The 17,836-nt window shown below is 34.9% G+C and overlaps 2 protein-coding genes across 2 annotated transcripts; one reads left to right on the top strand and one right to left on the bottom strand.

Annotated features, from left to right (window-relative positions):
* Positions 1-2,362: 2,362 nt before the first annotated feature.
* LOC123659448 lies at positions 2,363-9,322 on the bottom strand. Its single transcript, XM_045594663.1, has 2 exons — positions 4,893-9,322; positions 2,363-2,378 (listed from the first exon to the last, which is right to left on the bottom strand). Exons 1-2 carry the CDS (start codon positions 9,320-9,322, stop codon positions 2,363-2,365), a joined length of 4,446 nt encoding a protein of 1,481 aa, XP_045450619.1.
* Positions 9,323-15,026: 5,704 nt separating this feature from the next.
* LOC123659447 lies at positions 15,027-16,451 on the top strand. The gene is made up of 2 exons (XM_045594661.1): positions 15,027-15,782; positions 16,041-16,451. The coding sequence occupies exons 1-2, from the start codon at positions 15,027-15,029 to the stop codon at positions 16,449-16,451; spliced, it is 1,167 nt and encodes a 388-aa protein (XP_045450617.1).
* Positions 16,452-17,836: the final 1,385 nt, after the last annotated feature.

The following is a 17,836-nucleotide window of genomic DNA, read 5'->3' as shown; positions in this document are numbered from 1 at the left end:
GGGCAGTATTGAAAGACGATATTAAAATGACTTGAAAAACAAAACAAAACAAAATTAAAGTTAATAGGATAGTAACATAAAAGATACGTGACCCGTTACTCTCATCATCTTTCCCTAACGCTTTTAAAACTGAGGTAGGGTACAGCAGGAATTTCCTGCTCAAAATATGGAGCAGCCCGACTGGGGTAGTACATCGACCTTACAGAAGATCAAAGCAAAATAATACGGTTTTCAAGCAGTATTGTGTTCCTGTTGGTGAGTAAGGTGACCAGAGCTCCTGGGGGGGATTGGGTATAGGGTCAACAACGCGCTTGCGATGCTTCTGGTGTTGCAGGCGTCTATAAGCTACGGTAATCGCTTACCACCAGGTGAGCCGTACACTTGTTTGCCGAACTAGTGATATAAAAAAAAACGCGCCAAAAGAATTATAACTTCAAAATGTTTACTTTATTTAACAAATTAAAATTATATTCCTTTTCAATAAACTAATTAGAGTTCAAGTAAAGCTACCACCGATTCTTAATGCCATCTGCATTTCGTAAACCTGATCTATTCTCACTTCACAGTATTTGTGTGATACAGTAATAATTATTATATCTTAAAAAATAACTAAAAATGAACAAATTACAGTGTAAGAATTTCTTTGTCGTCAGTAGATCGCAACAAATTTGGTAATGTAAATTTGGTGCTGATGATGTATCAATGTTCTTCGTTAAATAAAATAAAGTGTTCAATAAATAAATAATTTAAAAAATCAAAAAATATTTAAACAAACTGTCGCAATCGCAAGTCATAGCCAGCCTAACGTACAGTTCATTTGAAACAGGCACAATAGCCCCTAATAAGTAACTCTATTGAAATATAAGTCGCACACGCTTTTAATAATGCATTGTGGCTCACAGTTGCAATGTCAGCACAATGTGGGCATATTTCTGTTTGACAGCTCACTATTTCAGTAATCTTAAATATTATTTTATGCGAAAAATAGACAGGAAGGGATAACATGAGATTTATAGTGGCAAAGCATGTACCTATTACTTACATCATCATCATCATCATTTCAGCCTATTGCAGTCCACTGTTGGACATAGGCCTCCACAAGTTCGCATCAAAAATTGCGTGAGCTCATCTGTGTTGCCATAGTTACCGCGCTGGGTAGGCGGGTTGGTAACCGCAGGGCTGGCTTTATTGCACCGAAGACGCTGTTACCCATCTTCGGCCTGTGTACTTCAGAGCCAGCGGTTGGATGGTTATCCCGCCATCGGTCGACTTTATAAGTTTCAAGGTGGTAGTGGAACTGTGCTATCCCTTAGTCGCCTCTTACGACACCCACGGGAAGAGAGGGGGTGGCTATATTCTTTGGTACCGTAGCCACACAGTATACCCACATGTATTAAGTTAATAGTGAGGAAATTAAACTGCAATTATTATTTTAATGAAAATTCTACTCCCGTTTTAGCGTCATTTATTTTAAGCCTAATATATGATTACACTCGTTCTTTCAGCATTTTTGTTTAATTTAATTAATCATTAAAAGTAGAGTTGAGTTCACGGTGTCAGTTTGTCTCAGAAACTTAAGAAGTATGTTTTAGAGCTAGTTATAAAACAACTGTTTATAGTTCGTCACGCACGTTAGTCCCAGCCACTATTTTTTTTTTAACAAGGACTAGCGCTCTAATGTACCAAAAAAGGTTAGTTATAGGCTGCTGTGTGGCTACGGCACTAAAGAATTTAGCCACCCCCTCTCTTCCTGTGGGTGTCGTAAGAAGCGACTAAGGGATAACAAGGTTCCACAACCATCTTGGAACTTATGAAGCCGACCGATGGCGGGATAACCATCCAACTGCTGGCTTTGAAATACACAGGCCGAAGACGGGCAGCAGCGTCTTTGGTGCGACAAAGCCAGTACTGCGGTCACCAACCCGCCTGCCCAGCGTGGTGACTATGGGCAAAACACATGAGTTCACGTTATTTTTGACGTAAACTTGTGGAGGCCTATGTCCAGCAGTGGACTGTAAAGGCTGTAATGATGATAGGCTGGCTTATTAGTGCTTAGTTTTGTTTAAAAATCTTCTTTGGTCTATAACATAAATAGATATATATATATACTTATGTACGTAAGCTTGTATGTACGCTTGTACACATTGTGCACATTTAAATGAGAAACTAAATATATTTTGTTCAATACGGAGCCGACCGTAAACTTGAAATAATGTTAATAACAGTAAAGTATAGAGTTACTTGATTGAATGTTAAACAAACGCAGAAAGTGTATCGTAATATTCACTATTTACAATATAAATGAACATTTGTACTTCCGCCTGATAAGCTTGTTTATATAGCGCACGAGTAAACATTGCCGTTATTTATATTTCGAACTAAAACAAACGTTATGTTACGTGTTAACTTTGAACGTTAATTGTTATATTGGTTCAGGAACTTAACGAAAATATATTTGTGTTTTTAATGCGAGACGCGAATCAATTTATACTACTAAACGTATTTAAAGACTTACTGCGAAATTTCTTACCGATTCTTCTTCGCTGAATCTACATTCCGAATCGGAAAATAAAAGATCGCATAACGCTATAAAGCTAATTAAACACACAGGCGTTAGATAAAATTAATGATTCCAAGAATAGAGACTAATAAAAAGTCATAATTGCATTATAAGTTTTTAACCTCTCATGATCACTATCAATATTTCTCACCGCCGAGGAGGCTGTGCTTTATTGTCACAAAATGAAAATTACGGGAAGTCATCAACATCATCATAAGTTCAGCCTATTGCAGTCCGCTGCTGGACATAAACCTCCACAAGTCCGCGCCAAAAATAGCGTGAACTCATGTATGTCGCCCATAGTCACCACGCTGGGCAGACGGGTTGGTGACGGCATGGCTGGCTTTGTCGCACCGAAGAAGCTGCTGTCCGTCTTTGACCTGGGTATTTCAAAGCGAGCAGTTGGATGGTTATCCCGCCATCGGTCGGCTTTTTAAGTTCAAGGTAGTAGTGGAACGGTGTTATCCCTTAGTCGCCTCTTACGACACCCACGGGAAGAGAGGGGGTGGACGTGCATACGGGAAGTGCATACTCTTAAAGCTGTACATTTTTATAACAATCCGTTAAAATGCTATAAAATAGACACTTTTATACAGAATACGTACACATCAAACTAAAATGAAATATCATTTGAAGTCTCTTTCAATACTATTATAGTAAAAAGAATCGATTAAATAAATATTATGTTGGATGATAGCAATTAAGTAACGCGAGAACCACTCGTCAACATCATATTGGGAACCTCCTTCTTTTTTAGGAATCAGTTGAAAAGTAATCAAAAGTTGAATCGAAGTATATAAATAAAATTTGTTGCGTTAATTCAGTAAATTGCTTTAACAGTTAACATACGCTACGCTTCAGTCTGGAATATCCCACTGCTGGGCGTAGGCCTCTTTCTCTATGTAGAAGAAGGATCAGAGATTAATCCACTACGCTGTTCCAATGCGGGTTGGCGTTGGATCCTTCTCCTACACGGGGAAAGAGGTATGTGCCCAGCAGTGGGATATTGCAGGCTGAAGCGTATAAAAAATTTGACATCGCAGTAAAAAATGTCAACACAAGCGGTAACAACTTTTTAGGTGAACTTTACAAAATCGACATCACTGGTAAAAAAAAATTAACAAGTTTAATTTAAGTTTGATTTTTTTATTTTGTTTAATTTTTACTTTATTTATATTTTGTTGAATTTTTCAAAAATATAGATTTTTTTATCAACTTCGTCGTTTTTTCATTCAATGCACAACGTTATTAAATTTGATTAATTGCGAGAAAATAATTATCTTAATTAGGTTGTTGAAAAAACAAACGTAGAAAAATAATACTGAATCACCTGTCATGATTTTAATCTGGAACCACCTAGTGTGACTTATAATTTGTTTAGTAGGCAAAAATATATCGTATAATATGTATCTTTTCATGTCATGTCATTGTTAACAATCGTTAGCAATTCCGAATTTTTTGCTCATAATGAATCTATAATAAAACGCATTCAGATGATGGTATAATGAATAGCCTTAAAAGCGCAAATACGCTAAACTAAATATTTGGTATTAATTTTAATCAGGCGTTTGTTAAGTGTACGACTTTTTCAAACCTCAAAAATGGAATATAAGCATACATTCCGTCTAGTGGTAATGTAAGGGGATATCTTAGTCTAAGGACACTGGCAATATCAAGAGCATTGCGAGCGCTTAGACCCCAAGCCCGTCTCTGCCCCGGAGCTTTGACTATCTTACTCAACACAAGAAAATAATATTAGTCGATACTAGTATTATTTAGCTGTGATCTTCTGTAAGGTACTTCCCCAGTTACTCTTTTAGGACTAACCGGGGATTTTACAGAACGAGTAATTGAAGAAGTCGAGAGAAATACGTTATTTCTTAGAAGTCAATTAAGGCTATGACCTACCGTGTGACGTAATATATGAATGACTCCTAATCGTAAAATAGTAGATGTATGTTTTCTAACTCAATTAAAAACTGCAGCATTAAAACCGGTTGATTATATCAGACAAATGATAACTAACTCAAACAAACAGCTCATTCCTACATACTACATAATACTTAGCTCTTAATGAACGATTATTTAGATACTAGCGACCCGCCCCGGCTTCGCACGGGTGCAATGCTGATGCTAAATACACTACAGAAATACAATATAGCTATGGAATATACACTACGTTTTTTACTTTTTGATTTTTAACCTATTTATTTTATTTTTACAACAATCAATATATTACAGAATGTCTTTATATACAACGTTCACAGCTTTCTTGTCATTAGACAATACAAACATGTTTTCTCTAGAGGTTACTCTTGAAAGAGCGACATACAGTTGGCCATGTGAAAAACAGTCAACGCTCAAATCTAAGCCTGCAACATTGAAGGTTTGACCCTGCGATTTATTAATTGTCAATGCAAAAGCTGTCTTTACCGGAAACTGTAAACGTTTAAATTGGAAGGGTAAATCCGATGGTATCAGAGGGATTCGGGGAATCAATACATCTTCTCCGGTACCACATCCTGTGAGTATTGTGCACTCTATTATGAAAGTTTTCAGTGATTTTACCAGCAAACGCGTGCCATTGCAAAGTTTAGGTGGATTCAGGTTTCTTAATAAAATAACAGGACAACCTACTTTTAACACCATTTTGTGAGGAGAGAGACCAGACGGGTTCAAAGAGTTTAGAAATTCTGTAGGAAAATGAACAGCTTCTTCCAAATCGAGAACAGTATCGACCGAGTAGTATATTTTCGTCGGCGCTTCAATCTTTGAAAGAATCAAGTTATTTACCTTATCTACTTGTTCGTTAGTTGGTGACAGAATCGCCCTTTCTTTAAACCAAGTTATTGTCTTATAATTTATGTTATCAATGTCAGGATAGACATTGTTGACTAACTCTTGGATGTTGTCTATCAAAACACAAAGGTTTTCTAGGTTAATCCTTCCCTCACTTTGTGTTAACTCCCCATTTCCGACTTTTAGCAGCATCTCTGGAAATAGCCTGTTTTCACGTGAAGATGACGAAACCCGCATATTAGTTTTAAGCTCTAATTTATTGACATGTGGCCAAAGGTAGGATCTTTTTAGGGAAGCATTTATTTCGTCAGCACGTGTTCCTCGAGTCACAACTGGTAGAATTTGACGGAAATCTCCTGAGAACAGAATTGTACATCCTCCCATAGGCGAATTTTTGTTGCGCAAATCGCGCATTGTCCTATCCAATGCTTCTATAGACGTCTTGTTTGACATGGTAGCTTCGTCCCAGACTATTAATGAGCAGTCACGCATCAATTTTCCTGTATTGCTCTGTTTAGAAACACTACAGACACTGTTATTATCATCGGTGGCGATTTTCAGCGGGAGCTTGAATGTAGAGTGTGCGGTTCGGCCTCCTTCCAAAAGCGTAGCGGCAATGCCGGATGACGCAACAGCTAACGCAATTTTTCCGGTAGATCTCACTTTTTTTAAAAGCAGGTTGATTAAAAATGTTTTTCCTGTACCTCCTGGAGCATCAAGGAAAAACAATTTCCCTTCATTGTTATCAATTGTTGCTAGTAATGCAGTGAATACTTTTTTCTGGTCGATGTTTAATCGTGGCTCATCTTGAGCTATATTTTGTAAAAGTCTCGTTTGATCGTATGATGTTTCTCTTCTGTATTCGGCACTGTTAGTTAAGTCTGAGTTAGTAGTATTAGCTGGCATCGGCAGCCCAAAATCCTTGATCGATTTACCCGAAAGTAATTGCACTACTTTGTTCAATTCAAATAATGCTTCGTCAAATATGTTTTGATCATATTGTGGATCATCTGAGTTTAACTCTCGCCGTCGCCGAATCAGAATATCACTGGCCATATTTTCTTGAAATTTATTCCATAGAGTAACAGAATCAGTTACTTGACAAAACGCTACTATGATGGCAAATAAATATCTTAATGATGTAGCTGAACTACATACAGCTGCTTCTGATAATGTGTTTTCCCAGTGAGAATCGTCTTCCAAGAGCCCCATAGCTTTGCATGTTGCTTGATAAGTATTGTAAACAACACCTTGTACAGTTCTTAGGTGTGCAAAGGATGTCGGGCCTTTTACAATATGCAGTAACATTCTCAGATAAAAGCATTCGCTGTTGTTGGGATGAATCACGTAGACTCTGCCAAGAGCATCCGTTTTTTTTACTTCCGGAAAACCATCAACCGCAGTACCTTGTTTTCGCCGTTGAAAAGTTTTAGAACTCTGGTTCCATGTATAGTAACTTGGAACTCTGTCATATGTCAGAGTTTTCGCGAAATCATCTTGAGCACATAACTTGAAGAATGCTGTCAATGTTGTATCCCGCGGGTTATTAACAACTTCTTGTATATTGTTCTCAGTGAAATATACTCTTTGTCCATTTTCTAAATGAACTGCAAGGTGGACAACTGTGGGAGCCCGGTCGTGCACTTCGAATGATAAAATCCTCCATACAGCTTCAGAGCTGCAGATGTAACGTCCAGACTGATACTTTTCCACTTCATTTGGTGATTGTATGCTGAAAGTGGCTTGATCACTGCCTTTATTAATGTACTTAGTAACATATTGGATTGACTTTATTGAATTGCACAACTCTACGTTGATGTGGGCATCAAAAATTTTCAAAAGGAGTGGATTATAGGGAACGATCCATCGGTTATCAATATCATGGTTTCGGACGGTGGCATTTTGCCCGCCCTGTTCTGGCGATCGTCGACGATATTTGGGATATCCGTCATCGCTAGTAATTGTTTGAGTTTGGAACGACTTCGGAAATTTTTTGTTGCATCGAGAATCTCGCATACATGGAGAATTCGGGTTTAAAGCCCCGCAAGGGCCGTGTACCATATGTTTCTTTACGATTTCGTACAGGTTAGGATCTTCATCTTTATCCGGTAATTCAGCTGAAATAACCCTGTCAATTTGGTTTGGTCTAATTTTGTTCACTAACCACACCAGCAGGTGTACATGTGGCAAGCCACGTTTCTGCCATTCTATTGTGTACATATGACAGCGCGGTGGACCGAATATATGAGACTTGTTAATGAGGTGCAGGAGTTTCTGTACTTTTAAATGGAAGACTCTGTTAACTATATCGTATCTGTCTTGTGGCGTTAAATTGGTGTTAATATTTTCTTTGATTTCCGACCAATTTGGGTTACATGTTGCAGTTATAAATAAATCAGGTTTGCCGTAATTTCTGACGTAAGTCATGGCGTCTTGCGATTTTTCGTGTAAATATCGAGGTCCACCTGTGAATGATGAAGGTAGTATAACCAACTGCCCAATGCCGTTTTGGTGTTCATTCGCCTGTAAAGCATCCTGAAGATGAACGTAATTTTCGGCTCTCAATTTAGTTTGATTATTACGGATGTAGGCTAATCTCTCAGATTCAATTTTCGCATATTGATCTACCAAGTATTGGTTTGTTAACATTCCATACCTAAGCAAAGTGTTGAAATTGTTACGTCTTGTCATTATACGGTAGCAATAGTAGTTCATACATGACACTGTTTTACGCAGAGGTATACCACTGATTGGGTCAACTTGAGAAACATTAATGGCATAACCATCTTCTCCACGACATAGCATCAAAGGATATTGTAAGCTGTCATAAGATCTGTGTAACTCTGAAATTTTTTGCAAATTATCATCACGACTATGCAATACAATATCTCTTTTGTCAAATTGCTGTCCAGCTATCACCACTGCTACTTCACTCGTGGAAGGCGCATTGTATCTTCCTCTGTGTTCTCCAACAGGAACTTTATTTGCATGGATTACAACATTAAAGTCAGGAGTATTTGCTGGAACACTCTCAATCGCAGTTTTGAAAGACTGTATATAGCAATTATGAGAATGTAACATATCTTGGAGAGATCTAATCAAATCTCTATCAATTGGCTGTGCAACACTTGAACACCGCGTAGATGCTTGTGTATCTGGATCTGCAATAAAATATATTTGCAGAAATTTGTGATCATCGGGTCGAAGTGGTAGCAAGCTCCCAGCTAAGTGGTACACTTGCCCTTGAATTTTAAATGTAGGCATGAACCCACGCTCAACGACTTGCTTACTCTTAAAAGAGGTCATTTGAAATGCGTTATTATAACGGCGTATATTGCGCATGAATTGTTTGGATTTCTGATGATCACCCGTAAGAAGAGAGTGAAGTGGTTCAGGCGGAGGGAGAATTTCTTCTAATTTGACTTTTCCTTGTAAGCAACACATGCCTTTCGATTCGTCCTTGAATTTTAATGCCAAGCAATGTTCACACACTACTGACATAGTACCTATTGATACTATACGATCGTCCTTGTAAGAAATCGAAGGATCGTAATTCATGGCAGAATTTTCTTTATTTACCCATGAATTACTAACTCGTGCTGATGATTCTCTGGCTCTCTGTATTCGATGTCTATCCCTATCTCGGCTGCGGCGAACCTCACGCTCTACTGAAGATTCTCTCTCCCTCTCAGCTCTATATCTATCCCGAGCCTGACTACGGCGAACTTCACGCTCTACTGAAGATTCTCTCTCTATCTCAGCTCTATATCTATCCTGAGCCTGACTGAGACGAACCTCACGCTCTACTGAAGATTCTCTCTCTCTCTCAACTCTATTTCTATCCCGAGCCTGACTGAGGCGAGCCTCACGTTCCGTTGACGATTCTTCATCTCTTACTGAACGTACTCTTCTGGCATTCACTGTACTACAACCTATGTTCGAACGACGACGTCTTCCAGACATTATAATTTCTGTACAAAATTTACTCAGTTTTATATGTACCTATGCACAAATTGCCATATTATTAGTATGTGCCGCAGTAAAAAATATCTAAATACTTACCATTTAGAAACAAAAGATAATTAACGATCATAAAAAACAAAAGATACCTATTCTATTCAGTTTTTTTTAACTAAAATACCTCAACTTAAACTACGATTTTAATTTAATTAAAAATACTTTGCTATTCGTTCAACTAAAAACAAAAGATAATCAACAATCATCAACAACAAAAGATACCTATTCTATTAAGTTCTTTTTCTGAACTTACATACCTCAACTTAAATTACGATTTTTGAAAATAATTTCCCTAATATTAAATTGATCTAACTTTAAATTTTAACCAAGATCTTAATAGAAAATTTCAATACAAAAATTATAGTTAATCTTATCTAACCGTATGTACTTATACTAATTATTACTATAAGTGCGATTTAAAAATTAACCTTACAATAAAATGTAATTTATATTTTAAAACTACTATCATACAATTACTTATCGTAACCTACTTATAATTATTGATACGTTGTTGCGCTGAAAAGCACTGTTTTATTAAGTATTGTTATTTTCCTCGCTAGAGAGCTCCGATAATAAACGCATCCGATCGCTGCTAAATTCAAAATGCTATAGGGAAAATCGCGGCCTCCGACGCGCTATTTATAGGCACGTTGCCGCCACCGCCCGCCGGCCGGTACCGCCGCAAACGCTTCGTCCCGAAATTTTTAAATCTGTGATATCTTCGAAAATATTCATTTAAATCATATGCTGTAAAGGGCCATATAGATCTATATTCAATCAACAATGTATTTAAGGTATTTAATTGGATAAGGATTAATGCTGTATTGGGTAAAATCGCTTCGAAAATTAGCCATTATTTGTCATAAAAAGTAAATGACAAAAAAATGTTATTGTGGGATATCCATAAGAGATAGGTATATACCATCGCGGAGTTTTCTGTAGACCTTTTCAATGTGTACAATACTTAGTACATTATTTTGATAAATCTCGTAGGGTTCAGCCTGCGTTTGCAATTTAAGCGAAAAAAATAATAATAATTTACGACATAACATTAGAAAACTCAAAAATAACAGTATTTCTTCACTATTTAATGGATTTTATTATACATATAAATTTTCCTCTTGAATCAATCTATCTATTAAAAAGAACCGCATCAAAATCCGTTGCGTAGTTTTAAAGATTTAAGCGTACATACATGTGCAGGGACAGAAAAAGTGACTTTGTTTTATACTATGTAGTGATTATCAAACTACTAACTACAATTTCGTAAGTGTAAAGTAAGTAATATAAATAATAAAATGAATGTAATAGTATAGGAATAAGATAATGTAATTGTAATGATAAGGCTTTATATATTTACTTAATAAGATAGGATTAGTCATATAGTATATTAATAAAAATTAAAAAAAAAATGAAATTTAAATGGATAAAACGATTCCTAACCACAAATAATTGTGTTTGCTCGCAAACGAAAAAAAAACCGACTTCAATTACATCGACGAGTAATACAACGTAAATCGACGAAAAAATAGTCAAGTAACTGCGCGTTATCAAATATTACTCAAAAAGTAGTTATAAGATCTCAATAAAATTTATATGTGACCACATGACAAACATCAGCTTTCGATTAAATTAAAAATTATTAAAATCGGTACACCCAGTAACAAGTTATTGTGGATTTTCAAGAATTTCCATCAATTTCTCTGGGATTCCATCATCAGATCCTGGTTTTCTTATCATGGTACTAAACTTGGGATATCCCCTTTCTAACAAAAAAAGAATTATCAAAATCGGTATATCCAGTAGAAAGTTATGTGGTATAATACAACGTAGGTCGACGAAAAAAGCGTCAAGTAAAAACGCATTATCAGATATAGCTCGAAAAGTAGTTGTTAGATCTCAAATAAATTTAAATGGGACCAATTGGCACACACCACCTTTCGATTAAAAGAAAATTTGTCGAAATCGCTCCACCCAGTCAAAAGTTCTGATGTAACATACATAAAAAAAAAAAAAAAAAAAAAATACAGTCGAATTGAGAACCTCCTCCTTTTTTGGAAGTCGGTTAAAAAAAAGTACCTAACTACTAACAATAACATAGGTTAAGTGTACATTGTAAGTAGCAAATAAGTGTACATATATTGTAGTTAGAAAATAAGTGTACATATATTGTAGTTAGCAAATAAGTGTAAATATAATAAAAATAATTAGTATATAAGAATATAAAATAAGCAATATGTAGAATAGTCTTGGTCAGTGGACTCGCGTCGACTTTTAGAAATTTGAAATTTTAAGACTAGTTATTAAGGCTTTTAGATTCTAAGTTGCGGTGAAGTACCGATGCATTTTAAAAATAATAATAATAACAATATATGGAATAACAAAAGCACGGGCATAATAAGCCTGTGTATCACATAACTAAAAAAAAAAAAAAAACTACAATTTTGTTAATTTATATTACATATATAAGCAGAAATATCATGAAAAAACGGGTTAAGTGCGAGACGGACTCGCGCATCGAGAGTTCCTTAATTTTTATTATATGGTGTAACTAAAAATTTATGCTTTTCGAAATTTTTCCTTTATCTGTGCTGCTTCGTGCCAAATTGCAAGATTCTGAGTTCACGGGAAGTACCCTATAGGTTTTGATTCCCTTCCGAGTGTCGAAAAATTGCAGCATAAACATCTTTATCTTTTGATTGCGTTGGCTTAGAAATTTCACACCTCCAAAGGACAGTAATTTCAGCTTGATACCTTCATGCGTTCCTAAGAAAAAGGGTCTTGACAGACAGACGGACAACGATGTGATTCAATAAAGGTTCGGTTTTTTCTTTTCAGGTAGGTTAAAACTTATAAATCTCATAATAAATCCGATTACAGAAGAGCGAAGTATAAGAAATTAATTAAGTAATAAGCTTTTATTATACAAATTCAACCATTAATATAAATTAAATTAAAAATTTAAAAAGAACCCCCGACACAATAATCTGAGTTGCCTTTAAACAGTAAAAAATAATTAAAGAAACTCAATCTTAAAGTACGAATGTTAATAATTCTAATATAATTGTGTTTGCTCGCAAACGAAAAAAAAAACCGACTTCAATTACATCGACGAGTAATACAACGTAGATCGACGAAAAAATAGTCAAGTAACTACGCGTTATCAAAGATTACTCAAAAAGTTGTTATCAGATCTCGATGAAATTTAAATTTGACCACATAATAAACATCAGCTTTCGATTAAATAAAAAATCATCACAATCGGTACACCCAGTAAAAAGTTATTGCGGATTTTCAAGAAGTTCCCTCGATTTCTCTGGGATCCCATCATCAGATCCTGGTTTCCTTATCACAGTACTAAACTAGGGATATCTTCTTTCCAACAAAAAAAGAATTATCAAAATCGGTACATCCAGTAGAAAGTTATGCGGTATAATACAACGTAGGTCGACGAAAAAAGCGTCAAGTAAAAACGCATTATTAGATATAACTCGAAAAGTAATTGTTAGATCTCAAATAAATTTAAATGGGACCAATAGGCACACACCACCTTTCGATTAAAAGTTCTTTCAAAGTTTCCCGGTCAAAAGTTCTGATGTAACATACATAAAAAAAAAAAAAAAAAAAATACAGTCGAATTGAGAACCTCCTCCTTTTTTGGAAGTCGGTTAAAAATACATCGCGTTGGGGGACCTCTCCTACTTATTTATTACCTACAATTTATTTTTTCATTAGTATCACATGCCTACCTAAGTCTTCTACCCGAGCCTTATTATTTGGGTACACGTCGTTGACGGTCAGTATACAAAACGCAATATTTTGAAATAATTTTATGAAAGTTTTCTTTTCTTAATTTTATTTTTAAATTTATCTATGTTGCTTAGTTAAGTTAGGTTAGTTTAGACTATTAGTCATTAAATTGTTAGATTTGGAGCTGTCCCCCAATGTTGTCCCCAAGTTAACTTCAATATGATTGAATGAAATTTCGTACACTTATAGCTTATATAGAACATTCAATTCTTCAATTAATGAATATAATTATTTTACCATAAATTGAATTAAATATTTATTAAAATAAATTAAATTAAATATAATAATTAAAATAAAGTTCATTTTATGTGTAATAAAAAATATTCAACATAATATATCATCGCAATTGCTATACAATGACGTCAAAATACCGAAACACAGATTAAAAAAAATTAAATATTCCGTTTATAATGGCGATTACCACAAGTAACAAATAAAAGCCAGTAACTCATTGCAGAATTAAAGTAAGTATATTATAGAAAAGGCATAAATATGTGTGTGTATGTGTGTATAATATAGTGACAAAATATTACAGTTCATAAAGGAACCACTTACTGTACTATTTGTAACAACTTTATTATTATGGTAACTAAGTGATCTAGAATGTAGGACTGCTTCTAGACTTTATATTGACTAATACAGTGTGCACACACTCAAGGATATACACAAGACCATAAATAAATATTTGTATTAAAACAAATATGTGCACAGAAACAGAATTGAACTCGTAACCGCTGGTGCACTAAATGACGTGTCGCAACACTACACCGGAAAAGTTTTTAACTGTGTGCGTAATTTAATTCTTATTAATGTTTCATGAAAAAATATAAATATTAACAAAAGAAACGAAAATACCAACAAAAAAATGATGTTTCCATAAAAACAATTGGACAATTATCTTGATAATTTTAATAAGGCTGTGTTTACGTAATGACTCAAAGTATACGAAATATCCCTTCTAATATTAAACTAATATATGACAGAGAAATATCGTATATTGACGACACGTTGGCTCAGCGGTCACGGGACTAGCTATTGCGTTAGCGGTCGCGGGTTCAAACACTTGTATGGGCTTTATAGATGTTGTCCTTGGTCTGGGCGTTGGTGCTTGTGTATTGTGTGTATTTGTGTACCCTGACTCAGAAAATATCTTACTGGGAGCCGCTGAGTGTGAAGTGTTAATTTTATGATGACAACTGTGTCGGCGGCTGTTGTTTTCCTTGGAGAAAATGGCTCGCTTCAGCCTGTAATATTCCAGTACTGGGCATAGACCTATTTCCCTAACCTTAATCCACCACGCTACTCCAATGTGGGTTTGCAGATATATTCCCTACTTTGAGTAGCGATCGCTATCAGGCGTGCATGATAACAACCGGGACCAACGGCTTAACGTGTTCTCCGAGGCACTCGGTCAATTTGTCGTCGTTTTTTCGAGAAGTGATAAGAAAACACTTAAGAGCATACACCTAGACCTGAACGAAACATAACCGATAAAATCCACTCCATTTAATTTAAAATCCGCGACCAGATTTGGCACGAATTGCACTATTGCCATAACTAAAAATTAAACTGAACTGAAAATATGTCAATATGTACCTAAATATACATCAAAATTATAATTATATATACGGCATTTTTAGCCGAAACCAAATTTCCCTGCTTGTCTTTGTTTTAACCTTGTATTATGAAATCGAAAATTTTATTATGTCAATTTGCTAATAGTATTGTTTAGAACAGAAAAGCTGTGTGTAAACGCGTCTTAATAATTGTATCAAGCTTATATATGAGTGTAAATAACAAATGAAAATTATATAGTGAAACAAGTTTGAAAAACATTAAAATGAATCTTGAATCTCTATCTGCGGAATTGCAGGATTCAATCAAAAGTATTGTAGAAAAAGAAGAATATAAAAAATATGACATAGTAGTAAAACGTTTCAACACATTAGGAAACAACGTCTTAAGCGAAATTTACGAAATCGACGTTACTGGGGACACAGCTGAGGGTGTGAAGAACACTAATATTTTTGCGAAAGAGCAGATTCCTCACTTCAAGTTACTACCAGTTAAAAAATTATTTTCGAACGAAGTCTTTGTTTATAAAGATTTATCGAAAGTATTTACTGCTCTACAAGATGAAGCAACTGTACCACAAGAAGAACGTTACAAATTCGTAAATACTTACGAAGAAACGAATAATAATACTATTATACTTGAAAATTTAACAAAAAAGGGCTTTAGGACGTATGAAAAGATGGAAGATATATCAATTACGTATGCTCAATTAGCAGTAAAAGAAATAGCAAAGTTTCATGCTCTTAATTTTGTGATTGAAAGTAAAATGCCGGAATATTTTAGCAATAAAATAAAAGTTTTAAAAAATCTATTTTCTTTCGATGACGACTGGAAAGGACTTATGCGGAATATTTGTGCGCATGTGGGGAGTTTGTACGATACTGATGTAAAGAAGAGAATTGAAAAGTTTTATTTTAAACTTGTAGAAAAACTACCAAAGTATTGCAATGATCAAACTACCGTTAGATGTACTTTGATACACGGAGACTATAAAAAAAATAATTTATTGATACGCTCGCAGGTTAGTACTTTTTACATATACTAACAAAAATCTAGGCTTATCCTAAAATACGAGTATACCTTAAAATATTTAAACTGTTAACTTGCTGATGTCTAATTTATATTTACTGAAATAGGTAAAAATACTAAAAGAGTCTATAAAATGGACTATAATAAAAGAGTCCAGCCAAATCCAATCAAGATAATTTCCATTTTTATAATTTTTTTCTTCTTTAACTGTACATAGATGTTAGTTTTAACAATCCAACTTTTTTTTCAGGACGGAGATGCAGTGGAAATGATACCAATCGACTATCAATTAATTAACTATGGATGCCCGATCTTGGATTTCTTTTTATTTATATTCTCTTCTACGGACAGGGAATTCAGAAAAAAACACTTGAATTACCTCAAAGAATTGTACTTCGAGACGTTGTCGAGCTTCCTGAAGTACTTCAACATGGATGTGGAGGCTGTGTATCCGAGGAAGGAGTTCGAGAAGGTTTACACTGAGTGGCTGGACTTCGGGCTCATGAAGACTTTGTTCTATTCTTTAGTTTTATTCGCGCCGGATACTGGAATAGAATTTGGTAGAGTACCTGTTTCAGAGATACCTTTCTGTCCTGATAAAAAGTATGATTATTTGTATCGCGGCCTTATAGATGACTTTATTGAATGGGGATATTTGTAAATTGTTTTTTGATAAATATTTTCTTAATAAATAATAGGTCTATGATAAATGTTTTGTTATTAAATAAATATGCCCATTTTATTTTAATTTTATGATTAAATTGACACTTGGAACAAATTACTTAAAAAATATTTCCTTAAATTATTTATTAGTGTAATTTAATTATTAATAAGAAACGCTTCAAACTCAACGGAACCCAGTAGGATATGAATCCTCTATCGAGGAATCATTGCAGTACAGATACTTCCAGTTCAATTCTACAATCAAGTTCTGTACGATCTGATTAAATATGTATCATCATCTTCTTGCCCTTATCCCACTTATGTAGGGTTGGTACAACATGTTTTCCTCTTCCGTTTCTCTCTATTATTAGTCACTTCAACGCTTACTCTTTTTTTTCCAATATCCTCACTTACACAATGATTAAAAATGTATCGTAAATAGTAAATGCAGTCTTTCAACAGCTAAGCCCATACATGTTGCTACGTTTCTTGCGCGTTCTTAATTTATTTATTTATTCTTAGTTATTAACATTGCTGATGCTACTGTATTCTTCGATTTGCTGCTGATTCTAATCCGTAGTAGAAAACTAGTCATTGATTTTGCTTTCGGAGCTCTTCCTATTAGAAAAGTGAGACTTATAACCGATATTGTCATAACTTAAGTAATTAGCTATTTTAACACCATCCTGTCTTATATACCTATTGCTCAATTTGTGTAGTCCGAAAAGGTAGCTATGGAACGTATAATTAAATGCATAAGATAAATATAATCAGTAATGTCTACATTTTTTACTTCGTTGAGTAAATTATGTTTTTTTTTTAAATTCCACAATTAATTACGTCATTGATTTAATAACTAGCGACCTCTGTCTGTCCATATTTTTTACACGGTAAGTAATCACCAACATATCATATACTAAAACCTTCTCCGAAACACGCTGCATCTTATGGTACCTACGATCGGTTCAATAGTTTTCGCAGTATAACCGAACATAAAATCCGGCTCCCCATTTATTAGTATAGTTTTTTATTCGTAATATGTCAAAGTAGATACGAATGTAACATGGGCGATGGAGTGGTACGATGCAAGCTCTACGATATCCTGTGTCGCGTGTGTTTAATTTCCCATAGGATCTCACTCATCTAATTGAAGCCCGCAAATGTAAGGTGATAAGCTCGATAAAAAAAAATATGACAATACTATCAAATAGGCAGTGATAGCCAACGAGTGCTAGCCAGTATTTTCTCGAGACATTCAAGAGCTTCATGTCACAGAGATAAAGATACTGATAGAGATGACTGACGTAAATCAGGTTAACACATACGCAACTCCTTGATCCGAGCCAGTCTTGGGGTCCTGGATATAGCTGATAAACTCTAAAG

Source organism: Melitaea cinxia, chromosome 14, assembly GCF_905220565.1.
Source record: "Melitaea cinxia chromosome 14, ilMelCinx1.1, whole genome shotgun sequence".
Lineage (NCBI taxonomy): Eukaryota > Metazoa > Arthropoda > Insecta > Lepidoptera > Nymphalidae > Melitaea > Melitaea cinxia.
This window is presented reverse-complemented; position numbering and strand designations above follow the sequence as displayed.